General features: G+C 43.2%; 2 protein-coding genes across 3 annotated transcripts in view; both read left to right on the forward strand.

The window, feature by feature from the left end:
* The window catches only part of POU2AF1 (POU class 2 homeobox associating factor 1), a 28,180-nt gene extending 25,559 nt beyond the window's left edge, over nt 1-2,621 (forward strand). The window contains exon 7 of the mRNA XM_075909304.2: nt 1-2,621. Coding sequence (XP_075765419.2) covers nt 1-171 — 171 coding nt within the window. The 3' untranslated portion in view covers nt 172-2,621.
* Nucleotides 25-25,624, forward strand: LOC106731910 (NF-kappa-B inhibitor delta-like). 2 transcript variants are annotated; one of them, XM_089773300.1, is made up of 6 exons: nt 25-147; nt 6,871-6,922; nt 10,100-10,269; nt 12,071-12,187; nt 18,137-18,301; nt 20,471-25,624. In XM_089773300.1, exons 2-6 carry the CDS (start codon nt 6,877-6,879, stop codon nt 20,540-20,542), a joined length of 570 nt encoding a protein of 189 aa, XP_089629426.1. In that variant the 5' UTR covers nt 25-147; nt 6,871-6,876; the 3' UTR covers nt 20,543-25,624. The 2 variants fall into 2 exon arrangements, with proteins under 2 accessions (XP_089629426.1, XP_089629427.1); XM_089773301.1 differs by lacking the exon at nt 25-147 and adding an exon at nt 5,272-6,431.
* Nucleotides 25,625-25,842: the final 218 nt, after the last annotated feature.

Below are 25,842 nucleotides of genomic sequence, written 5' to 3' on the forward strand. Positions count from 1 at the left end.
ACTCCCCTGTTGGTTGCAGTAACTGCCAGGCAACCAGCCATAGTCTATGATTTGATACTGACAGGGGCTGATGTCAACGCCGTGGACGATAAAGGACAATCTGCGTTACATCTTGCAGCCACATATGGTTACCCACAAGTCATCCAGGTAGGAACAGCTTCCGTATTTTAATTGCAAGCAATATAAAAGTGCAAAGAAATCACAGTATTGGGATGGGATATGGAAAACCATGCTAATTTCAATTTTCAGGGTTTCATGATCCTGTTTGCAGGTTAAGAGGCTCTGTAGTTTAATATGTGATCTGGGTCTAGCAGCGATCAGTCTGCAAAGAGCCCAGCCTAAAGCAAGCAGGTGAGTTGTGGCTCTGTGTCTTAGGAGCAGCCTGCATTGTCTCTCTGGTTTTTGGGTCTCATGTTGTGACGATTTGGACTTTAAGTAGTAGTGTTATACTGCAACCTCCTAGAAAGAGTATTTTGTTTTTAGCCAACATCTCTGCTGTGAACACAACTGAGAGAGATGTTTCCAAAATGAACCTCTCAGGCCAGGTCCACACTACGGGGAAAGGCTGGCTTAAGGTTTGCAGTTCCAGCTTGTGATGGGGCATCTTCCTTGCACTGGCCCTTTAAGGGTTAAAACCCAGCCCTGGAAGAGGGGTGGAGCTGTGGAGCCAACAGCTGTGGCAGGTATTAGCCAATTAGAGTCCAGCTGAGGGCAGTGTAAATAAAGGCTCCTGGAGGGCAGGAGAGACACAGACTCACTGGGGAGCAGGAGGGACCTGGCTGCTAGAGAAGTTCTGGCCAGGCAAGCTCCCAGACTTCAGGGCCTGAAGCAAGGCCTGAGGCTACTAGGGCTGTAGAGAGGCAGCCAGGGTAGGCAAAGGCAGCTGGTCCACACCCCCTTGTCCATGATGAGTGGCCATTTCATACTGTTGTTTGCCTCTGTGGCAGGGGTTAGATGAAGACCGGCAGTGGGTCACTGAGACAAGGTGGGCATAAGGGGTTGCGGATTCCCAGAAGGGAAAGGCCCCAGCGTGTGGGGGCACTGTGGTAGGGCAGTACCCAGAGGGGAGGATGCCACAGCCTGGGAGGGACATGGGTCCTAACACAGAGGTGGAGGACAAAAAGTAACAGCAGATGTGACACCAGCCAAAAGGGGGTGCTCCAGAGCTGAAGAGCTTATTCCCAGAGTGACCAGCAGGAGGTGCTGGGGCAGTGAGGCCTGCCGTGTTACCCAGCTAAATAAAAAACATAGGTGGTGTCAACATACCTTAAGCTAAGCTTTGGCACTTCCCTCGCAGCAGGAGGATGATAGGAGAAATGCTCCCATCAATTTCCCTTACTCCTTAGGAGGAATAGATGTCCTGGTGCTGACAGGGGCACCCTCGGAGTTTGATTTAGTGGGTCTTTACTAGACCCGATAAATCGCATGCTGGAAGGTCAATTGCTGTAGCATTGATCTTCCCACAAATGGAGACATGTAAAAATATTCTTAGGTAAAAATCTTTTGGCTTGATTTCATTCTTTCCAGTCCCATATTAGGAGTCTTCTTCCCATTTGCCACACATATGTCAGCCCTTCATTTCAAAGGAGATGGCAGCACCATGTCACTGTCTTGCTACTCATGTTCTGGCTGCTACCTCCAAACCTATAGAGGAAATCTAGGCATATTACTGTTGTTACTGTTTGTTATTTGCACTGCAATAGTGCCAGGGCCCCCAGTCAGATGTGGGCCCCATTGTACTAACACACGGTTGGGGTCAGCTCCTGCCCTGTAGAGTTTGCAATTCCTCACGGAACAAGTGGTTGTAACAAATAGGAGGCGTCCCAGGGAGGGAGAATGTAACAATGATAGGAGCCCATTGGGTCAAATTACACTATTATTTACACAAGTGTAAATCTGGAGTAACTCTACTGAACTCAGCAGAGTTACTCCAGATACATGTCTTTTTGAATTAGAGCAGGGTTTGGCACGTGGATACATAGATGCTACATACAGCTTGCAAAATCAGCTATATTTTTAAAAATTGTAACTAAGGACAAGAGCTACTGATGTGGCTGTTCAAAGGCACAAAGAGGAGGTTGGCAGTCATGGCAGATCCTCAGCTGGTGTAAATTGCCCTAGCTCCACTGACATCAGTTTGAGCCACTTCTTTGTCCCAACTCTTACTGAAAGTCAACGACACCTGACTGCCCTTTGTGCTTTTGAATATCTTCTCAGTTAATGACAGCAGTAAACTTCATGGGCCACCTGCCGAGCCATTATTTCCTTTGTGTTTCTGTCTGTTTTGTTGTATGGCCAGATTCGGATAACCGAGTCGTGCTTTATTGAGGGTGACCATATAACCCATTTTGGCCCAGACAGACACTTTTTTAAGCCCAGTCCCAGCCATTCCAACTTTTTCATTTGCAAAAGAGGGCATTTGTCCCATTTGCTCTTGGCTGACTCAATCAATTTTTGACTCTTGTCAAAAAGTGGCTGCACCATGGAAGAAGATGGGAGGGGGGAGAGACAAGCAGAGATGCCGGTGCTACACACGGGAGAGACCATGTTCCACCAGTTGGGGAGCTAGCAGGCTTCCAGTCAGGGGAACCAACAGCCTTGCTGGACCCCTGGGAAAAGTGTGTGGGGGGGAGGGGCGGGGGGTAGGGCGCTGTGCTCCTAGAAGAGACAGGGCCTCAAGCAGAAGAGCAAAGGCCGGGGGCAGCAAGCCCTCAATGACGCCAAGACTGTGGTACACCCTTCCTCAATGGTGCTTGGATTACGCCATTCTCCAGCGCTGTTTTATAGGTGTTCCTTTGTCTCCCACCTTACACTTTCGGTGGGCTTGCATCCAGTGATTGGGCGACAACCTGACACGGGGTGGGAGATCTCAGGACTTTTGGGACATCACCAGCTTTATGCTGCCAGAAATCCTATTGACTTGAACAGGATTTCTCACAGAGCAATGTACTCCTCAACATGGGTGAGTGTATTGGAATGTGGCCCGCTAGTAGATCATCAGTTGCACCTGAACTGGAAAGAAACCGTCACCTCCTTTTCTATTCACACCAACGGACGCTCCAGGTAGCTTCTCTGACAAAGTCTTGGGACTCACAATGCTAGGATTAAGCTAGGGCTGTTCCTCTAACGACGTGGCTTTGTAAGTGAAAGAATGTTGCAGGATCACTTTAGTTCTGTCGGTTTGAATTCCAGCACTGGTTAGCCATCCCTCGAATACAGCCATATTAACTTCCTACTCCTAATCCACGAGTAGGAAGTTAATATGTAACTGAAAGAGTGCTTCAGACGACATTCTTATCACTCAGTCTCATAAAGTGCTGAATATGATGGAGAAGATTCCACTGAAGAGAATGTTTCTGAGGCAACTGTAAAACCTACAGAATCCTTTTTTGTGGAAATGCATCTTTTTTCACTTAAAATAAATGCTGCAAAATACATTCAAGCTAGCAAATCCTTGAATCTTTTTTTTTTTAAGATTTCATTCTGAACTTTATTTTCCTTTCCCTTAAAGAACTGAGATTAATAATAAGGAAACTCAGAGCTATTTGTCAATATTTAATCTGGATAAATCACATTCACATTATGAAACGCTGGCACTGATTCTGGGTGTCACTGAAATTGGGGCCAAATTCAATAAAAGACTTAGTGTCTCATGCCTGTATGTTAAGTGGTGAGGGTTCTGAATGAGTCATGACAGTACATGTATTTACATTTGAAAATCTCAGCTAAGATGTGAAGCTATGGGGAAGTTATCCAACAAAGGAGGGAAAATGTTACTTTCCAGTAAGATGAAGAGCCTGTATGAAACATCATTTCAAATCGCCACTATCTGTAACAGAGGTAAACAGAGCTGAGTGTCGTCAAACATAGCACTCCTCATTAAATCCAAACGATCCTCATTTCCATAGAAATTCTTAACTGCTTTTACTAGTTTCATTTGCATACTGCTGCAGATATTACAAGCAAGCATGTTTGCTTTAGCTTGCTATATTGCTAACCATGAAAATTTTACAATATGAACATTTCCAATGTCAACAGACCTTTAGGAAATGAAGTTATGCTGTAAAGGATAATATGGAGAAAGCTTCTTATTTATCTTTTTCTCACATAGCTCTAAATAAACAGGTGTTCACATTAGGGGCGGGGAAGGGCAGTTAAAAGGCCTGAGTTTATATTGTTTGTTAACCCAGTGCCGAGTGTGCTAAAGGAAATTGGCTGAAGCACTTGGCCAACTTTGACATGGATGCGCTGACTAAAATATATAGCTGCTAAAATAGAACCCAACAGAGTTAGTATTAAAGACTGTGCTAAGGGCTTAATGCAACTTTAGTATCACAGCCTGGTATTCCAGCATCTCCACTGCGTTTTGTAGGTCCAAATCCAACCATCCATAACCTAGACTTCCCAGCACCCTCCCCACTAACCCTTAGTTCATGGTGCAGGACGGAGAAACTTTGTTCACAAAACTTGATTGTGCTAAGGACAAAGAAGGCCAGCTTCTGGGATTATAGGGTACTTTTGGTGGACTCCTGGAGCATGAATCTTGTGGGCTGCATCTACATTGCAAAGCAATAAAGTATCAGCTTGATGGAGGCTTAGATTCTGCACCACAGTGGGGTTCCGAGAACGTAGGCCCAAGCTCTGGGTTAACATGATGTGTGTGTAGATGGGAAAGTTTGAAACCGAACGGTAGTTATCCTGGTTCGGTAGGTCAGTTACCAAAGTTCAAGGTATGGATGAGGTGACGTGCAAAGGGGAAAAAATGCCCTTTGCCTCTTTATGATGGATAAAGAAGATCTGTAAGGTTGGCTAATATTAAAGGGAGCAGAAGTGTTCTATGTGTTTTTCCCTTAGGGTGTGTCTAGACTACATGCCTCCTTCGACGGAGGCATGTAGATTAGCCAGATCGGAAGAGGGAAATGAAGCCGCGATTAAAATAATCGCGGCTTCATTTAAATTTAAATGGCTGCCCCGATCTGCCGATCAGCTGTTTGTCGGCAGATCGGGGCAGTCTGGACGCGACGCACCGACAAAGAAGCCTTTCTTCATCGGCACAGGTAAACCTGGTTTCACGAGGCTTACCTGTGCCGATGAAGAAAGGCTTCTTTGTCGGCGCGTCGCGTCCAGACTGCCCCGATCTGCCGACAAACAGCTGATCGGCAGATCGGGGCAGCCATTTAAATTTAAATGAAGCCGTGATTATTTTAAACGCGGCTTCATTTCCCTCTTCCGATCTGGCTAATCTACATGCCTCCGTCGAAGGAGGCATGTAGTCTAGACACACCCCCAGAAATTAAATCTTTTCTCTTTGTTTTTTTCTGATAAATTCTATGATCCAGTGGGATTGTGATATCACCACGATTTGAAGGGAACCCATATTTACCCAGGTGATTTGAGGAGCTAACTGGTCAGACAGTCATTCCCAATAGTGACTTTCAGGCTGCAAGCCCTTTAGGGGAAAGATTTTTCTTTCTAGTATCATAGACTCATAGAAATGTATGAGGCTGGCACGGACCTTAGAAGGTCTTCAAGTCAGCTCCCTGCACTAGCTGGACCAAGTAAACCTAGACCATCCCGGACAGGTGATTGTCAGGCCTGTTCTTGAAAACTTCCAGTGATTGGGCATCCACGACCTCCCTTGGAAGCCTACTCCAGAGCTTATTGAAGTTAGAAAGTTTTTTTGAACATATAACCTAAATCTCTCTTCCTGCAGAGTAAACCCATTGGCTACGTCTACACTGGCACCCTTTTCCGGAAATGCTTAAAATGGAACAGTTTTCTGTTATAAGTATTTCTGGAAAAAGCTTGTCTACATTGGCAGGATGCTTTTCCGGAAAAGCACTTTTTCTGGAAAAGCGTCCGTGGCTAATCTAGATGCGCTTTTCCGCAAAAAAGCCCCGATCACCATTTTCGCAATTGGGGCTTTTTTGCAGAAAACACTACTGTGCTGTCTACACTGGCCCTTTTCCAGAACAGTTTTCCGAAAAAAGGACTTTTGCCCGAACGGGAGCAGCATAGTATTTCTGGAAAAGCGGCTGATTTCTTACAGTAGATCGTCAGTGCTTTTCCGGAAATTCAAGGGGCCAGTGTAGACAGCTGGCAAGTTATTCCAGAAAAGCAGCTGATTTTCTGGAATAAGTGGCCAGTGTAGACACAGCCATTATGTGTACATACAGCGCATAGTCTGAAAGGGCCCCTATCTATCTGCCTGCAGCTTTTCATTGCTCCTGCTGTACAGGTTATCATTATAATTATTACTATGTAAAGTTATTTGAATTAAACATATTTTAAACACAAATTCCTTATATGTGACAAAAAGAAGAACTCTATGTGTTAATGATTCAACCCAAACAGTATCCCTTCAATTAAGGATTGAGAAAACTGCCAATCCACAATTCTGCAATCTCCAACCAAACATCCATCAAAAATGGGTAAGTTCTGATCATCAAAAGTACTGATATTACCAATTAAAACACAAGCAGTAAGAAGCCCTTATGCTGCACAAAAAGCAAGTCAGGCCTTCTGTATCCATCATAAAGAAACAGAAAATGTGCACAATGCTGTTTTTTCTCTTACTCCAGCCACCTTTAGCACCTGAAAAAAATTCCTACACAAGATGAAATAAAGAACCAACTATAGTTTTACAGTTGGGACATTGAGAAGTTTGAAAAGATTGCTAACTCCAATCTGGAAACTCAGTGCATGAACGCATAATTGGATTACTCTGTATTCTGGCATCAACAAAGAGTCCTGCCAATCGGTTGACAAAGGGAATGTTACAAATGTTTATGGATGCTTTGAGTGGTTTTTGCTTACAATGTTTTGTTGTTCTGTTGAATTTAAATTCGCCTGTGTTTTTGTCACCTCTAGGTTCTAATGTCATTAGATTTCCCCCACGATTTAGAAATGAAGGATTTTGAAGGTAAGATGGTTTGAGTTTTAACCCTTTCATATTTTGGTTTTACATATTTTTATGGTGGCATCATAATAATGACTAATAATTATAACAGAGAGACATGGTGGATGAGGTAATATTTTTTCCTGGACCAATCTCTATTGGTGAAAGAGAGAAGCTTTCAATCTCATGAAGAGCTGTTTAGGTCAGAAAAAGAAAACCTTGAAAGTTTCTGACTTAAAGAAAAGCTCTGTGTAAGCTTGAAAACTTTGTCTCCTTCGCCCCCAGAGAGAGGTTAGGCCAATAAAAGATATTAACTCACTCACCTTGTATCTCTAAGATCTGGGACCAACATGGCTACCATAATACAGCAAATAATAATTATAATATATAATTAGAGGCCAGATATTTAAATTCAAAGTCTTGTACACCCAAAACTCTATGCCTACGTCTACATTGGCAGCTTCTTGCACAAGAACTCTTTTGCGGAAGAGTTCTTGTGCAAAAACTCTTCCACAAGAGAGCGTCTACACTGGCATGTGCTTTTGCGCAAGAGCATCCATGCCAGTGTAGATGCTCTATTGCGCAAGAAAGCTCTGATGGCCATTTTAACCATAGGGGCTTCTTGTGCAAGAAATTCATGTTGCCTGTCTACACTGGCCTCTTCTGGAAGAGCTCTTGCGCAAGATGGCTTCTTCCTGAGAGGGAGAGTCAGAGTTCTCGCACAAGAAGCCCTGATTTTCTACAGTACAATGTCAGTTTACTTGCGTAAGAACGCACGGCCAGTGTAGACAGGTGGCATGTTTTTGCGCAAGAGCGGCCGTTTTCGCATAAGAATGCGCCAGTGTAGACACAGCCTATCAAGAAGAGTGTTGGCTTCATAGGCTCTGTTTCAGGAAAGCACTTAAGCTATTGAATTCAATGGTACCTAAATACGTGCTTAACGCTAGGCACATGCTTATGTCCCCTTCCTGAATAGGGATGTTTTCCTGAATTGGGACCATAATGGAGAGCAAAATCCTGTATAATATATAACATAACGGGGTTCTAAGGTTTAGAGTCTCTAATCATGAATCATGCTCGCAACCAATTTGCGATTCATTTCTTTGAGTTAAATGTACACAGAAAATCCAATCCTTTTCAACTTATTCATAAATGATCTGGAGAAAAGGGGTAAGCAGTGAGGTGGTAAAGTTTGCAGATGATACAAAACTGCTTAGGGTAGTCAAGACAGAAGCAAACTGAGTGATTGGACAACAAAATGGCAAATGAAATTTAATGTGGATAAGTGTAAAGTAATGCACATCGGGAAAAATAACCCCAACTATAGGTACAGTATGATGGGGGCTAATATAGCTATGACAAATCAGGAAAGAGCTCTTGGAGTTATCGTGGACAGTTCTCTGAAAACTTCCACACAGAGTACAGCGGCGGTCAAAAAGGCAAATAGGATGCTAGGAATTATTAAGAAAGGGATAGAAAATAAGACACAGAATATCTTACTGCCCCTGTATAAAACTATGGTACGCCCACATCTTGAATACTGTGTACAGATGTGGTCTCTTCACCTCAAAAAAGATATTTTAGCCTTGGAAAGGGTTCAGAAAAGGGCAACTAAAATGATTAAAGGTTTGGAACGGGTCCCATATGAAGAGAGGTTAAAGCGACTGGGACTCTTCAGTTTAGAAAAGAGAAGACTGAGGGGGGATATGATAGAGGTATATAAAATCATGAGTGGTGTGGAGAGGGTGGATAAAGAAAAGTTATTTATTAGTTCCCATAATAGAAGAACTAGAGACACCAAATGAAATTAATGGGTAGCAGGTTTAAAACTAATAAAAGAAAGTTCTTCACACAGCGTGTAGTCAACCTGTGGAACTCCTTGCCAGAGGAGGCTGTGAAGGCTAGGACTATTATAGAGTTTAAAAAGAAGCTAGATAATTTCATGGAGGTTAGGTCCATAAAAGGCTATTAGCCAGGGGGTAGGAATGGTGTCCCTGGCCTCTGTCAGAGGCTGGAGAGGGATGGCAGGAGACAAATCGCTTGATCATTGTCTTCGGTCCACCCTCTCTGGGACACCTGGTGCTGGCCACTGTCGGAAGACAGGATACTGGGCTAGATGGACCTTTGGTCTGACCCAGTACGGCCGTTCTTATGTTCGAAAATATGCCCTGAATTCTCTCAGAATAGAGGTAATGACATTGGGGAAAAAGTTAAGAATAAGATCATAAAAACGACCATACTGGGTCAGACCAAAAGTCCATCCAGCCCAGTATCCTGTCTGCCGACAGTGGCCAATGCCAGATGCCCCAGAGAGAGGGAACACAACAGGTAATCCTAACGTGATCCCTCCCCTGTCACCCACCTCCAGAGAAACAGAGGCTACGAACACCATTCCTACCCATCCTGGCTAATAGCCATTGATGGACCTAATCTCCATGAATGAGGCATAGATTCAGAGACAGTGCACATGACTGACAATGATAACTATTTATGTACAATGGTAATGCCGAAAAGCCCAGTCACAGTTCAAGGCCCCGTGTGCCAGATGCTGTATAAGCCAGTTATAAGACAGTCTAAAGACTCAGTCTGCTTTAAGAGAAGATGCTGCACATAGATGAAACAGACAAAAGAGGGAGCTCTGAGTTAACAGAACAACTTACATTGTTGTTGGTAGTATTGTAGCCAGGATACAATACTCTGCAGTGTTGGTCCCAGAATTTTAAAGAGACCAGGTTGAGTGAGGCAATATATTTTATTGAACCAATTTCTGTTAGAGAGAGAGAGAGACAAACTTTCAAGCTTACGCAAAGACCTGACGAAGAGTTCTGGAGATCTCGAAAGATTTTCTCTTTCGCCAGCGGAAGTTGATCTAATGAAGATATTCGCTTACCTACCTGGTCTCCCAGAACAACTTGTGGAGTTAACACTTCTCAACATATACAGATTCACTTTGGCTTCCTGGTGCAACAGGCATTTCAAATCTGGGTTAGAGACTCATTCTGTTGGTTCCCCCTTCCTTGAGGCCAGTATGTCTTTGGGGCACCTCAGGTTATTTGTGTGTTTCAGGAAACCGCTTTTCTCATAACTGTGATGTCATGGAGGATTAACAGGGCCAAAGCCACCTTATTTATTTATTTTCCCCATTATTTAAACCAACATTTTATTGAAACCATTTCAACCTCTTTTCTTTGTTTTTTTAAGGCCACACTCCCCTTCACTGCGCTGTTCTGTCCCATAATTCCCTGTTCCGAGAGCAGCAATGTCACCTTACACTAACAGAAGAACGGAAGAAAGAACTTCAGTACCAAAGCGGAGAGGTGCTATCATGTATTCACCTTCTGGTGCAGATGGGAGCCTCTATCTACAGCCGAGTAAGGAGTGAACATTTTTGTTTTTAGTTACGCAGTAATGTGGCAGCAGGATGGAGGAGGGGGAGGAGAGGAGGAAACAGAGGCAGAATGGATGTCTCCAAAAGTGGAGTCCCATTCTAGAATCACAGAATCATAGGACTAGAAGGGACCTTGAGAGGTCATCTAGACCAGTCTCCTGCACTCACAGCAGGACTTGTTTTAATGTAACAATTCTGTCAGTTCTAGCCGTTAATGCCATTTTAGTGTGTGTGTAAATGGGGCACTGAACCCCAATGCAAAAAAAATTCTGAATATTATCCATGCAGCCAGTGTGCGATCCTCCTTCAAATAAATCCCTCTTTAGGGTATTCCTCTGTGGGGATGTCCACAAAAACTTGTCTGCTGATCATGCCTCAGAAGGTTCTGGTTATGTTTTGCTAGAGCTGGCTGAAAATTGTCCCTGAAAAAGCTCGGGCATTAAATGATTGCAGCGCCAACAACCTGTTTTTCAACAAACTCTACTTCACATACTTAAAGCAAATAGTAATAAAAGTAGGGAAGACTGGGATGGTTACGAGATGCCCAGATACCAACAAGTTGAGATGTAAGCGCAAAATTTTGCAAATCAGTATCAGAGATTTCATAGAGTGTGATGCAGCCATGTCACGTGCAGTATTTCGGAGACATCTACACTACAAGGTTTTTGTGCAAAAATTACCATTTTTGTGCAAAAACCGGTGGAGCGTTTACACCTCAAGTGTGCTTTTGTGCAAATAAATCAGCAGAAAAGAAGGGGTTTTGCGGTATAGTTATTCCTCTCCCCACGAGGCATAACCCCTTTTTGCACTACAGCTCTTGCACAAAAAGGCATGTCTGGACGTTCTGCAGGGGTTTCTTGCACAAATAGAGCCTATCTGAAAAAGCACAGGTGCTCTGATGGCCTTTCTGTGAATGGCCACCAGAGCTTTCTTATTCAAGAGCGTCCATGTAGTGTGGACGCTCTCTTGCACAAAAGTGCATCACAAAAGCAATGCACTTTGAGGTCTAGATGCACATTTGCGCAAGAAGTTTTTGCACAAGATCTCTTCCGCAAAAGACTTCTTGTGCATAAACCCTGCAGTGTAGACGTAGCCTTAAAGTATTCCTAACCAGGCTGTGCTATAGCAAAAGGCACACATTTGTGGCTGCATTCTTCTTGTCTTTCTTTTATTATTTATTAAAATCTTCTCTTCACAATCTTAAAGCAGAGCAAAATTTACGCCTGTCCAACATGAGTGCTTTGCATCACTTACACACCACAAAAACCCTATTTCAAATAGTATATAAACAATCGGTATTGTTTTTGTTTATTTATTTGAGGGGGAATTTCCTAGTCCCTCACTTTTCCTCTCTGCATTCGTCTCCTCCTTTCATGGTACACAAAGTATTACATGATAACAGAGGTAATTCTTACAGGACCCTTTTGTGAAAGAGATTTTTGTATATATAAGCTGAATGGGATGTCAGTACTGAGTTGATATCACAGTAATTGTAGCAGAGATGTGCTGTTGCTATATTACCAAGTGAAATAAGGAACCTCACAATCTTGAAATGTTGTCCAGTGATGCATGGGATAAGAATCCGGGGGCTTTCAGATACTTTATTCTACAAGTACGTTACTGTTGCATAGTCAGGGCCAAATCCCTGAATCAGTATAATTCTCCAGAAGTTAGTGGAGATCTTCTGATTTACCTCAATTGAGAAGCTAGCCCTTTGTCTTTTCTGGCCTACTTACTTACATAACATGCTCTTTTGCAAAAGCTTTGTTGTTGTTTTTTAACAGGATGTTAAAAGCAACAAGACGGTACTTCATTACACAGTACAGGATGGGAACATCGCTCTGCTCAAGTATTTCTTAGAGCTAAATGCTTTCATGTCTGAAGATTTTGTCAATAGTAAGGTGAGTTATGGCTGGCTTTGATGAATAATTTGCATGAACCACAATGCACAGGGTGTTCAATTGAAAATCAATACACCAATTGGATTTCACAGGAGAAGGTTTTTGCATGCAAACATAGCAAACTATCCAAACCAAACACAGGAAATCAATGGACTATGCAACTTTCCAAAGCTAACTTGAACCTGTGTTTCCCATTTCCATTTATAAAACACATTGCAGGTAATATTTTCTAGAAGCACCGTGCCGGAAGCTAATGAGAGAAACAGAATAGGAAGCTTTACATTTCACTATGAATATAATAACATCATTTGTATTGCTGTTGTAAGTCACATATCCGGATGGGGATTTGGATCTCATTGTGCTATGAACTGTGCCAACAAAGAGAAGAGATACACCCTGCTTACAAGCTAAGACTCTCTGAGTCAGGAAGAGCAGCCTAATCAGAGAAAGCTCTTAAGCGCATGCCTAATTTTAAGCACCTGCTTAAATTCTTTTGACGCCAAGGGCATTAAGGTATGTGCTAAATGTTAAGCACATGCCTCAGTACTTTGGGAGTCTGAGCCTAGAAGACACAAAGCAGATGAATGGCATGAGGATGAGGCCAGAACTTTAGGAAATTCAGCAAATGTTGCTTTTGGAACTGCAGTAAAAGTGCACCTACAGGGTATGGGGATGAGGATATAACAGAGAAGCAGAGGTATACAGGGAGGAAGTGCCTCTGCTTTGTTAGCTGTGTGTTTTGCTGTGTCTTTTTGTAAATTGGGAAGGAGGTCGGGTGGCAGGAACAGGGGAGTTAGAAGAGCAAGGGAGTAGAGAGAGAAGGAAGGGGAAGAGGAACAATTGTAGTACATCACCTTCTGAGGCATGACCAGCAGACAGGTTTTTGTGGGCGTCTTGAGCCTGGGTCAGTTGTCTGAGGTTCACACTACAGGATTAAAACCAGCAGCATAGCTCTTCCTGCTTGGGCTAGAAACTGGACTCTGAAACCTGACAGTGGGGGAAAGTCTCATAGGCTGGGCACTAGTATATTTAGCCCATTGTGCGAGCTCCACAAGCTTAAGCCAGCAAGACACACAACAAACAGACAAACTATCTGAAATATATAGTAGATAGCTGTTCCCTTACTCCACATCTGCCCCCTGCTGGTCAAATGGGGTTAAAGCTGTCCTGGTCCCCATCTCTGGCCTTTGCTGCCCCCCTGTGGTCATTTGACATTTTATGAGAAACAATTGAATTCCAGGCACATCCCATTGTCCTGGTGCAACCAAACACTTACCTTGCTTTAAGTTATGATAAGAGGAGACTGCATATCCAATGTGGTGGTCCTAGCTCTTATTGTTTAGGAGGAGTTCTTAAACAAATGGATTCATAGATGGATGAGTCAGACAGGCAGAAAAATGCACATTTCTATAACCAACAGCAAAAGTTCACGGCCATATCTTGAGTGATCTACCAGCATAACAGCCTCTGCGTTTTTAAAGTGGATTTATGGAGGAATCCTCCCTGTCAAGTTTACTGAACAGTTCTCCATATGATTCAGCATGAGAGAAGAGGTTATTCGGTTCAGTCCATTCAAGCACTCTGCTTTGTGGATGTACAAGGGACATCTGCATGTTTCTACTTGTCAGGTTCTATTTGACAGGCAGTGGCAAATGCTTTTGCTCTGTGTGATGGGACAAAGGTCTGTATAGAGCAGTCTCTCCCTCTACCCTTCATGCACCCGGTCTTTATCTCTCTAGAACCCATTGCACTGTCAATAACTTGTCCATGCAATTCTGGTATTTCACACTGACTCCTGATAATATCCCTGTGGGCTCTTTCTATGTAGATAGGATCATCTGGAGTCTTCAGCTGCTCCACTGTGTCTCTGGCAACCATTACTTCCAAGAAAAAGAGATTAGATTGTTGTCCTCTTGCCTTTCCTGCAGCTGAAGAATGTGAAGAATCTGAGCCTGCACCTGGCCCTCATTTTGCTCTAATTTCTTTTCAGGGAGTTTCAGAAGTTTCCAGGTGCTGTTCAGCTTTGGCTCTTATTGCTTCATGGTGCCGGCAGGGCCTCCTGCATTCTTTCTAAAGCACCCAAGTGAGAGTGTAGAGCAGCAACAGGCAACCGAGGCTAGTGAGTGGGCCACAGGAGTGGCCCTTCTTCATCTCAGTGGTTTGCAAGATTGTCATGACCAAGGTGGTCTCCCGGGACAGGGTAGTTTTGTGAACTGCGCTGGCGTACCTAGAATTTGCAGGGCTGTGCCAACTGAAGTGTAGCAAGGCTTTGACTGGATGCAGAGGGAACACCCGGCTTTCACAGTCATAGAATAATAGGACTGGAAGGGACCTCGAGAGGTCATCGAGTCCAGCCCCCCGCCCTCAAGGCAGGAAATGCTGTGTGCAATCAGAATGTACGTCATGTCATGTGCCCTGGCTTTACGTGCATGCCACTTTAGCAATACTGGTAGAAAGAAAACTACTCCGAAACCAGCAGAGTCTGGCAACCCTGTACTTGACCAATGGTAAACAAAATGTCTTGTGAGTCACACCTAGAATCCCAATTAGAACCCCGATGGGCTGCATGTGGTCCTTGGGCTGCCGGATGCCCACCATGGGTGTAGAGCATCCCATTAGACTTCTGTTTGACCTTCTCCCATTTATCTTAGCAGTTTACTAAAGAAATATGCGGACAAAATTTACTAGCCAATGAGATCCAGGACAAGACTTCTTAAGTGAATACTCAAATACTATAGGCTAGAGGCCAGATCCAAAGCTTAGTGGAAGAAATGGGAATGTTTCCGTAGACTCTACTGGGTCCTGGCTTAACTGTGGGTGGGTGGATGGGGCAGTAGAGGAGTAGGTAGTTAGATAGATGGGAGTCAGAGGCCTAGGATGAAGGTCTTGAATCAGGGAATAAATAAGATAACAATGGAGATGCCTAGCTCCTAGAACTGGAAGGGACCTTGAAATGTCATTGAGTCCACTCCCCTGTCTTCACAGCAGGACCAAGTACCATCACTGACAGATTTGGCCCCAGATCCCTAAATGGCCTCCTCAAGGATTGAACTCACAACCCTGGGTTTAGCAGGCTTTAGATGGAGCCATGTAGTTTAGACATACCCTAGGAGAGCTAATGGAATGCCTCTGGGAATGCTGGGGAAACGGCACATGGCACCAATTCCTGGTGCATCTTGTTACAAGGTATAACAAGTTCTTGCACTCGACAGGAGCCCTGCTAATGCAAAGATGTGAGGAGTGTTGTGGGGTATCATCCTGCCTCCTCCCAGCCCACCTCACTTCATGAGGGAAATCTAGTGCAACAGCTGGCATTAGAGCAGTGGTTCCCAAACTTTTCAGCATCATGCCCCCTTTTTGATTTATGAGAAATGCTCATGCCCTCCCCCCCACTCCCAGAAGAAGCAGCAAAACGTCTTGAGCAAAAAAAAAAAAGAGCAAAAAAAAAAAAGTTGGCCTTTTAAGAGATCAGGCATTGCCCTTTTAAGGTGGCCATTTTGAAGTCTGCCCGGGACGGCTCCATCCTTCCCCCCACCCCAGCCAGACCGAGCTGTCCGTGTTCCGGAGGATGCCCAAGCTAGGAAAAACAGAAAATACCGGAAATTTCACATAGTATTTTCTGAATTTTTTTACTGGATGGACAGGGCTCTTTCTTGGGGGAGGAAGGGCTAGGTCATTTCACACACACCCTGGAATTTCTTCATACCTCCTCAGAGGGGCGCTCCCCCGTTTGGGAACCTGTGCATTAGAGTCTCCAGTCTCCTGTGCACACATTGAAGTGAAGAGGAATGCTGGCTCCACAAATCCATAAGATCAGGCCCTTGTGCAATATGAGAGAAGGCTCCCTGTGTTCTTTATCCCTTTTGCCCCTTCAGGAGTGGGCATCGTTTGGCCTATAATGTCCCTCATCCAACTTTCCATTACAGCAAATGCAAAGGCTCCAGTGAGAGTTAGCTCAGGCTTTAGAAGATTAAGATGCTTATTTGCCTGACTTAATACTTGGTTTCTGAAGATACCAATGTTTTTGCCTCAAGATTGTAGTCAAAGTTACAGCATATAAACAGAGATGTTTCATTTTTCAGGAAAAACCAGATAAATAGCTAAGGAGCAATCATTTTGCTTTATAGGTTGGTAAAGTTGACATAACAGATCTGGTGATTCAGAGCTTGTAAAAACACCTGGCTTCCCTATGAAAAACTTTTAAGAATTTCACATTTGTTTGCTACTTAGAAGAGTGTTTCCAAGTATCTTCTACATCAGTGGTTCAAATAGAACAAAAAATATTAACTATTCATTCTAAAATCAGTTATAATGTATAGCCAGTGGTTGGTTTTTTTTTCAATTTCATTACCTTGAAATTTCTAAATGGGCTCATAAAATAACTTGCAATTGCATATTAAGGAATCAGAGCTAAGTATGATTATTTATTGTTTCAGCAATTAATAAATAGAACAGAGGGAAATGAATTAGAAGCATAAACAGGGAAAATGATAATACAAAGCTCAACAAACCGCCACCTGTCATGATTACATGATTTGAAAAATAAAAGTTATGTGACTAGTTAAGCCTATTAACAGTATCGTAGAATCTTAAATAAATCAATCCCTGGCCATATGTAGTTTTTTATTAACCCTTTAAATGTCACACTAACATTTCTCTTCTGGCTATGCAGTGTTACACATCTTGTCCTGTCTTGTTAGGTAACTGATGAAGTTCCACTCCTGTTACAAAACTCATCCTCATGACAGCTACCAACCCAGCAAGGAATTACTTTCATTTTTCAGGAAAATCCATTTAAATAACTGGCAAGGAATTACTATTTTATTTTTATTTTTAAGAATGCTTATGTTGAAGGGTCCAATTCAAGAAAGCTCTTGTTCCTAAATTCCATTGCTTTTCATGGGGCTTAAGCAAATGCTTAAAATTAAGTGCATGCTTAAGTGAAGAGTGTGCTTTCCAGAGTCGGGGCAGAAAACAAGTGCGATATTGTTCCATTGCTGCAGTACCTAAGCCCCATACATTCTTAATGTTACATAGAGATACAGGGTCAGACATAACCCTTTGAAAACGGGCCACTTTCCAGATGGATCACTTTTTATTTGAAAGTTTTGCAGTAAGCTCCGCTAAGGATATTTGCTCAGTGTTACGGAACTTGGAAGAGCACTAGCAGTAACCAGTGGCTAGCCTATGACTTGCTTTTTCTTGAAACTGGAAAGGCCCAGTGGACAGATCAACGTTTTTAGCCACAAATAGAACCTATTAAATATTGTTCCTGATCCTCACTTACAACACAGCCCTTTTACATTCTTCCGATGGAGGCTTTTAATGTGCAAGTCAACATCCTGGGGAGAGGAGTTAGTGCAAATGGAAATCGGACTCATTATTTTGTTATGCTACTGCCCACGAATGCTACAAGCACAATGATAGCATAATTGTATGCAGGGCATCCACATGGCACCAGATTTTAGTTTGTCTACATAAAATGAGTTTCTTGATAAATGACTTTTCTTTAGCCAGTCAGCTTCCTTCTACAAAACACTTTATATGAACAAACCCTTCTCTTTTTGTAAACAGCTAATCTGGCCAAAAAGACAGTTCTGCAGAAGTTTGCAGGCTTGTCGGGCACATAGTTAGTCCAGTGTCTTTTGCTGGTGTCTGTTGCCATCAGGTATCTGTTCTCAAAGTATCAAAAGCCACCAGCTGGGAGGGTTCCCGCCGGAGTCCTGCTTCGTAGCTGGCCTGTTGAGCTGTGGTGTTTTGGTTCGCATATATAATTAGTGGATAAGGGGGAATACCTGACGATAACCAATATTCTCTGCCCTCTTCATCTCTAATTGACAGTTTTCCATTTTTTTGTACCTTTATGAAACTGGAAATATTTTTGCAGGGACATGTAAGGTACAACCAAACAACAGACTTACCAGGTGTTTTCTTTTTTCTCTGTGCTAGGCTCATGGTAACACAGCTTTGCACATGGCAGCTGCTCTTCATCACGACAAAAACCAGGAAGAAATTATCAAATTGCTTCTGGACCATGGGGCAGACCCAAGCGTTCGAAACTTAGACAACGACCAGGCAATTCACATGGCGCAGTCAGGAAAGGCTGGTGATCGGGTAAACATTACAGATGCTTTCTACTTTATAATTTTACCTGCCTATGAAACATAGACATTATGCATCGATATAGAAAGAATCTGGTTAAAGTGAAATTTCACTGCTAAAATTCCCAGATTGAAAGGCTCTGAAACAATGGATTTTCATTCAATTCTGAGTGGAGTGCAGTGTTCCCTATATGCTGACTGCTTGGGCGGCTACCCACGAGAGGTTCAAATGCTGCTCTGCTGATTAGCAGAGTGCCCACAGCTAGCAGTATGTGTTTGTTCTGGTGGTGCACATCTAACCATGACTTGGTGCACATAATAAAACTTATTCTGCACATGAAGGGAAAAATTAGAGGGAATTTTGGTGGAGTGGTCCACTAGGCTGATCCTCCAGATCCCTGGCAATTACCACCCATCAGCTAGGCTTTAAGACCCAGATTTTCAAAAGTGACTGTTGATTTGGGGTACTTCTATCTGCAGGGTTTCAACTTGAGACCTTTTAAAGGGCCCTGATTTTCAGTCAATGCTGAGCAACTACCCTCTGGAAATCAGGCTCCTTTAAGGAATAGTAATAGAGCTGTAGCCATGTTAGTCTAGTCTAGATGAAACAAAAAACAGGAGTATGTAGCACTTTAAAGTCTAACAAGATGGTTTATTAGTCTTTAAAGTGCTACATAATCCTGTTTTTTCCTTTAGGAATGTCACTCTAAATCACTAATCACTTTTGAAAGTCTTAGCATTCTAAATGCAGCATTCCAATGGAACTCTCCCATCCCCTTCCACCTTTGTTCTATGGGAGCAGGGGAGGAGGAGAGAAACTGTCACCACTCCACAAGGAGTAGAGAGACTTCCAACTCCGCTGTTGTCATAGTTGTTTCCAGCCGGAATAAAGAACAACTAATCTTGCAGCAGTGGCTTCCCAGAGTTAGGGTATGTTTCGAGAGAGGGATGCAAATGCAGACATTCGAAATTGCAAATGAAGCCAGGATTTAAATATCCCGCGCTTTGTTTGCATATTCGCGTTATGGCGCTATTCCAAAATAACAAACACTGTTAAGACGTGGTTATTTTGAGAGAAAACCCCTCTCTCAAAATAACTGGTAAACCTCATTGTATGAGGAATAAGGGTTATTTCGAGAGAAGGGTTTTCTCTTGAAATAACCACGTCTTAATAGCGTCTGTTATTTCGAAATAGCGCTATTTCGAAAAAGCGCCATAACACAAATATGCAAATGAAGCACAGGATATTTAAATCCTGGCTTCATTTGCAATTTTGAATGTCTTCATTTGCATCCCTCTCTCAAAAGAAGGTGCAAGTGTAGACATACCCTTAGATCTTGATCCGTGGTCTATTGAAATCAATGGGGGTTACCACAAGACACTATCCCCTCTCTCTCTAACACACACACACAGGCTACGTCGAGACTGGCATGATTTTCTGGAAATGCTTTTAACGGAAAAGTTTTCTGTTAAAAGCATTTTCGGAAAAAAGTGTCTAGATTGGCAGGATGCTTTTCCGCAAAAGCACATTTTGCGGAAAAGCGTCTGTGGCCAATCTAGACGTGCTTTTCTGCAAAAAAGCCCCAATCGCCATTTTCGTGATCGGGGCTTTTTTGTGGAAAACAAATCTCTGCTGTCTATACTGGCCCTTTTGCGCAAGATTTTCGGAAAAAGACTTTTGCCCGAACGGGAGCCGCATAGTAGTTCCGCAAAAGCACTGACAATCTTACATGAGATCGTTAGTGCTTTTGCAGAAATTCAAGCGGCCAGTGTAGACAGCTGGCAGTCTAGACACAGCCACACATTTCCCCCAATAGTTGTAGGAGGTGAAGAAAGCCTGTCTCCATTCCCGAGTGAATAGAACTAGCTATTATGCCAGGAAGGCACTCCTTTGTTATTGCGACTTTGGGTCTCCAGTGTACCATGGGTGCACATAAAGAGCATATGCCTAATTTGGCAATTCCAGACCCAGGGAGCATAACAGCAGTATTAATGGATGCTCTGAAGATCTTAGAAAACTGTCATAACTCTTGTGTGATGAGAACAAATGCTGACAGAAGATTAGGTTATGTGAAAAGTCTCCTGGAACTAATTCTAATTGACTGTGGGCTCATGCATCTGCCACATACGCATCCATCCACAAGTGCACATGACGTATTTTAAGTCTTTATATTTGTGGCAGGTCAGGCATTTGCTGAAGAAAGGGCGGGTCCCATCAGCGTTTGTTTCCTGCCGTCGCAACGCCAGATCCTAGATCTCCTGGCTTTTGTCTTGGTTTCCTGCTAATGCACCTCCTTTCAGAAAAAGGTGGAGTCTTTAAGTCAAGACTGAATGACTTTCTAAAAGATACGCTCTTGTTGTGCCACAAGTTGTTGGGCTCAGTGACAGGGTTCACGGGTTGTCATGCAGCAAGTCAATACAAACTGTCCTTTCTGGTCTTGAAATCTATGAAAAACCAAACACCGGTGCAAATGTGCTGCGGTCACTAAGCAGAGCTCACCGTGGTACGAATCACTTGCAGGTCTAGTTTAAATGTTGGATCCTCTGTCACTTGAAGAATTTACGTTGCGATTTGAGGACTTCGGTAACTCAGCTAGAGGTTATGGGTTTGGTACAGGAGTCGGTGGGAATTTTGTGGCTTGCCATGTGCAAGAGGCCAGACTAGATAATTGTGACAAACCCTTCTGGCCTTAAAGTCTATGACTCCGTGGCATTGTCGTAGTTCACCGGTCTGACCAACAGTACATCTGAACCTAAGACATCTGAAGTGAAAATGCCTCTTGGTCATGAGGCTACTGTCAGTTCTGGTCCTCGGTATTTTGCATGGGAACATGAAAGTAGTCACACTTGGAAGCTGGGATATTGTGCCTCCAGACCAGCCGGTGGGGGGCAGGAAGGGATTTGAAGGAGTAGTGGTAGTAACCCTTTAAACCGCTGCTGGAGTGCTGGGCCGTGAGCGCCAGGCAGTGCTAAGCGGTGGAGTATGTGTGGGGGGGGCGCGCTGTGTTTTGAGCAGTGCTAAAGGCTAAGGGTGAGCTCCGGGCAGTGCTGAGGGCTGGTTACCCTTGGCCCCGCCCCTTCCACCCTTGGCCCCACCCCTTGTGGGAGCACAGAACTGGGCTCTCCCCCTCTTACCCTGAGATCCTCAGAAGCTGTTGGCTCTGCTGTGTGCCTCTGAGGGCTTGTCTACACTGGGAAATTATTGCACTATAACTTCCTTGCTCAGGAATGTGACAAAACACACACACACCTCTGAGCACAGCAAGTTAGAGCACTGTAAAGCACCCGCGTAGGCAGATGTACTCCCTTCACGGATATAGTTTATCTAGAGCGGTGTTTCTCAACCTTTTTTTTTTTTATAAAACCCTTTCAGACACATTTTTTTTTCTACCATTGCAACACATTTGTTTAAACAACTTAATCGTAGCCCAGCGGGTGATGAAATATTTGGGTGTAAAAAAACACTGTAAAACTTAAAACAAACATTCCATTTTCTCCAAATTTCAGTTGTGTTGACGTACCCCCCAGACTTCTCTCAAGTACCCCTAAAGGTACTCGTACCACTGGTTGAGCAACACTGATCTAGAGCACCAGGAGATCTCTCTCCCAGCTCTGGTACCGTGACCACACTGCTGCATTAAAGTGCTGCTGCAATAGCACTTTAAACTTGGGACTCTGTCTACACTGCAGGGTTTTTGCACAAGAGATCTTCTGCAAAAACTTCTGGCGCAAAAGTGCGGCCACACCTCAAAAGCGCATCACAAAAGTGATGTGCTTTTGTGCAAGAGAGTGTCCACACTGCATGGACGCTCTTGAGCAAGATCGCTCTGATGGCTGTTCACAGAATGGCCATCAGAGCACCTGTGCTTCTTCTGATAGGCTCTTTTTGCGCAAGAGACCTCTGCGAAGCATCCACACCTGCCTTTTTGCACAAGAGCTGTAGTGCAAAAAGGAGTTCTGCCTCATAGAGAGAGGAATAACTCTAGTGGCAAAAGCCCTCTGTCCTGCATTTTTTTTTAATGCAAAAACGTGCTTGAGGTGTGGATGCTCCCATTGGTTTTTGCAAAAAAAACCAGCCGTTTTTTCACAAAAACCTTCTATTTTAGACATAGCCTGGAAGTCCAGACAAAGCCGAACTCAAAAACAAACACAGGAGGCCAGATTCGTGTAGCTTAGCATTTATGCTAGCTGAGGATCTAACCCACATGCTCTCTTTAGCATTCAGAAAACTTATTTTAGCAACTCTTCCCTGGTTATAGATATAACAGAGCTGTCTGAACATTTGAGTCCTTATCTTCTCTTAGGATTATCCTACTACAGTATGTGCAATGACTAATGGAATTTTGCAGCTCTAATCACGCAGCTAAAAGAGTGCAGGAAATCATTTTGTCCTACAGAAGACAGGTAATGATTGCTAGCAAACATCATGACATGTTAACTCATGGGCTAGATAAATCACCAAGGCAAAATCATCAGCATCCAACTGAGACTGTCACTCCCATGCCTCAACTGATTCTAAAAGCAAATCAAAGAGTCGGAAGAAAGACCCATTGGGTTTTGTATTCAGGGATTTATTTCGTTTAAAACCTTATTTACAAAACAATCTACTTAAACCAGCGAGAGGCAATCTAGGCGAGTGAGTGGCCCTCCTTCATCTCAGTGGGCCGCAAGATTGTCATAAAAAAGATGGTCTCCCAGGATAGTTTTGCTCGCCAGGCCTGCGTACTTAGAACTTGCAGGTGTGCCGATTTGGTTGGAGCAGTGCTTTGATGGGATACAGAGGGAGCGCATGGCTCTCAGCAATCAGCAGGCACCTCACTTCAAGTACCGTTGGTTTAAGTGCATGTCACTTTTGTAATAGGGGAAAAAAACGGCATGGACCAAACCCAGCAGAATCTGGCATCTTGTGCCTGGGCATTGGTAAACACACAGCTTCGTGGGCCACATGTAGAATCCCAAAGGGCCACGTGCAGCCCTTGTGGCCCAGGTTGCCCACCAGTGACCTAAACCAAGCAAATTACCCAGAATAGTGAGCAACATTTAGGAAGCTCAGTCAAAATTTCTTACACTATCAGAGCAAGAATTATGGTCCTGAAGGTATTAAAATACAAGAAGCTGGAGTCATCTCAGCTGCAGCCAAAGAACACACAGCATAGGTCCCGGTGGAGGGTGAAAAGCTGACACAAGGCTTATCTCGATAGTCTCTCAAATCCTCAGCTTATGCTGTGTCATTCCAGTCCCATGGTATAACGTAGAACAGTCTGAGGGTTACCAATGGACCCAAAGGACAAACATGGCAGCGGGGAATGAACAGAATATAGGGTAGCCCCATTCACTGCTGGAACAAGGCCCAAAGCATGAATGGAGGCTATTCATAGTAACATTCTTAGCAGAATGTGTGTTGTAGTGGATCCTTTCTATTCTTTCGATGGAAAGATTTATGGGTTGCTATGCAATCGTAGACTGAACCTTATGACTCTCATGAGTCAATAGAAATGAGGGGGGAGTAAAGGTGACGTTCTGACAATCAATACCACAAATGGTAGTTTTCATTCATTATATATTTAATAAGTTGACTGCAAAGCATTTTGATTGTACCTCGCTATCTTCTCAGGGTAGCGTAATTTTTTAACACGCGTAAACAAAAAGGTAACTTTTTTTTTAAAGCATCTACTTAGAAGTCCCAGTATCTTAGCTATTGGAGCATGTATCTCTGAAAGAAACTTTTTCAGCCTCTGCTTTTTGAACATTAGCAATTGGCATGTTCCTCTTGAATGATGCTGTTATATTGGGAATCACTTGTGATTTGCACTGGGACATATGTTGCTTAGGAGTCTGAAAAAGAACAATTGGCCAAATATTTAGCAGGTTTAGATTAAAGCTCTTTTAAGAAACACAGCTATGGAGATTGTGATTACAGATTGCGGTAACTCTTAGCTTTCCTCAGACTTTTTCCCTCCTACTCCTTGGTTACATTCTTTCACTGCAGCATGTCCACATACCTGCCAACATCCTCTGACCAAAAACAAAAACAAAGTAATTTGTATATTTGCGTATATTTGCATAATTTCAGGCACAAACCAGCCAAAGCGCATGCCTTCTCATTTTGAAGCTATGCTGTAACAAACTCCAGCATGGGAATGAATGCATGTACGTGTGGGTGTTTGATAAGTGATACTTATGTAAATGCAAATAAATAAATAAATGTAGTTATTTAACTTGCTACCATCAGAAATATGTGAATACACTGCATTTAACACACTTTAAGGCAACCACTCCTGCAGATTTTTATGTGGAAACTCTTATTTGTGAAATGAATTGAGTACCATCATACAATACATGGAATAAACTATTGTTGAATTAATGAGTGTATAAATTATTAACTCCCCTATTTATTTTTGACATGTTTAATGTTTAACTCTTAAAAACAAGAAAACATCGCTCTTATATCAATAGTACTCTCCATCTGTGTAATTCAAACATCTTTACAATTGAGGGAAAGTTTCACTGGCTCCATTTTACAGGTGGGGAAACTGAGGCACAAGGCGGTGTTACAGTGCAACAGCTGGGAACAGAACATAGGTTTGCAGCCTTTCAGGCCAGAATCTTATTTTTTAGAGCATGTTGCTCTCAAAGTGCCTCTTTCTGCCCTTCTTTTCTGAACATTAGCGCACTATTTGTCCCTCTTGAATGATGATGTTATTGGAAATCATTACTAGTTGCTGAAAGCTAAACATTGGAGTATGTGCATAACATGATGGCTACTAAGAACACCATCATGTAAAACTGGCCGGCTTCTTAATTACACTCAGGCCCTTTTACACCATTCTGGCATTGAATAGAAGCTTTAAAATAAGCAAAACTATCATTTATATCCATGTTAAGGTCACTTTAGATGGACAAATGGGTGCAAAGTGGCAGTCCCTCTAGGAATATAGACATGTCATAGGTGTCTGATACACGTACATTGGAAAATCTGAAACAAATCCTATTAAAATCAATGGGAGTGATTCCATTGATATCCGTGGACTTGGATCACAGCCCGAGCCGTTTGGCAACACCGCTGTCCAGATAACAGGTAAAGAAACCATTTGAAAATAAAGCAATTTTTCCTCTTCTAGGGTGAAAATGGTGCCTGTGCAGAGAGCCAGGACTATACCTGTGCAACATTTAAGTCTTTCAGATGCCCTCAAAATAGGTCTTACATACTTAGGGGCTTTTGCTGATTGCATAGGTCTGAACTTCCCTGAGTAGTACATTACTCTGTAAGGGTATGTCTACACTGCTACCCTAGTTCGAACTAGGGTGGCTAATGTAGGCATTCGAAGTTGTAAATGAAGCCCGGGATTTAAATATCCTGGGCTTCATTTGCATCTTGCCGGGAGCTGCCATTTTTAAATCCCCCTTAGTGCGGACTCCGTGCGCACGGAGTAGGTAGTTCGAATTAGGCTCTTTAATTCGAACTAACGGGGATTTAAAAATGGCGGCGCCCGGCAAGATTTAAATATCCTGGGCTTCATCTGCAACTTCGAATGCCTACATTAGCCACCCTAG

This window comes from Pelodiscus sinensis, chromosome 25 (assembly GCF_052426305.1).
Source record: "Pelodiscus sinensis isolate ZL-2025 chromosome 25, ASM5242630v1, whole genome shotgun sequence".
Classification (NCBI taxonomy): domain Eukaryota; kingdom Metazoa; phylum Chordata; order Testudines; family Trionychidae; genus Pelodiscus; species Pelodiscus sinensis.

What these genes read in the sequence shown, in the direction of transcription:
- LOC106731910 (XM_089773300.1), top strand. Translation starts at nt 6,877, where the DNA reads ATGTCATTAGATTTCCCCCACGATTTAGAAATGAAGGATTTTGAAG. An exon ending in AGAAATGAAGGATTTTGAAG is followed by an intron (nt 6,923 to 10,099) that starts GTAAGATGGTTT and finishes TGTTTTTTTAAG; the next exon opens with GCCACACTCCCCTTCACTGC. An exon ending in GAGCCTCTATCTACAGCCGA is followed by an intron (nt 10,270 to 12,070) that starts GTAAGGAGTGAA and finishes GTTTTTTAACAG; the next exon opens with GATGTTAAAAGCAACAAGAC.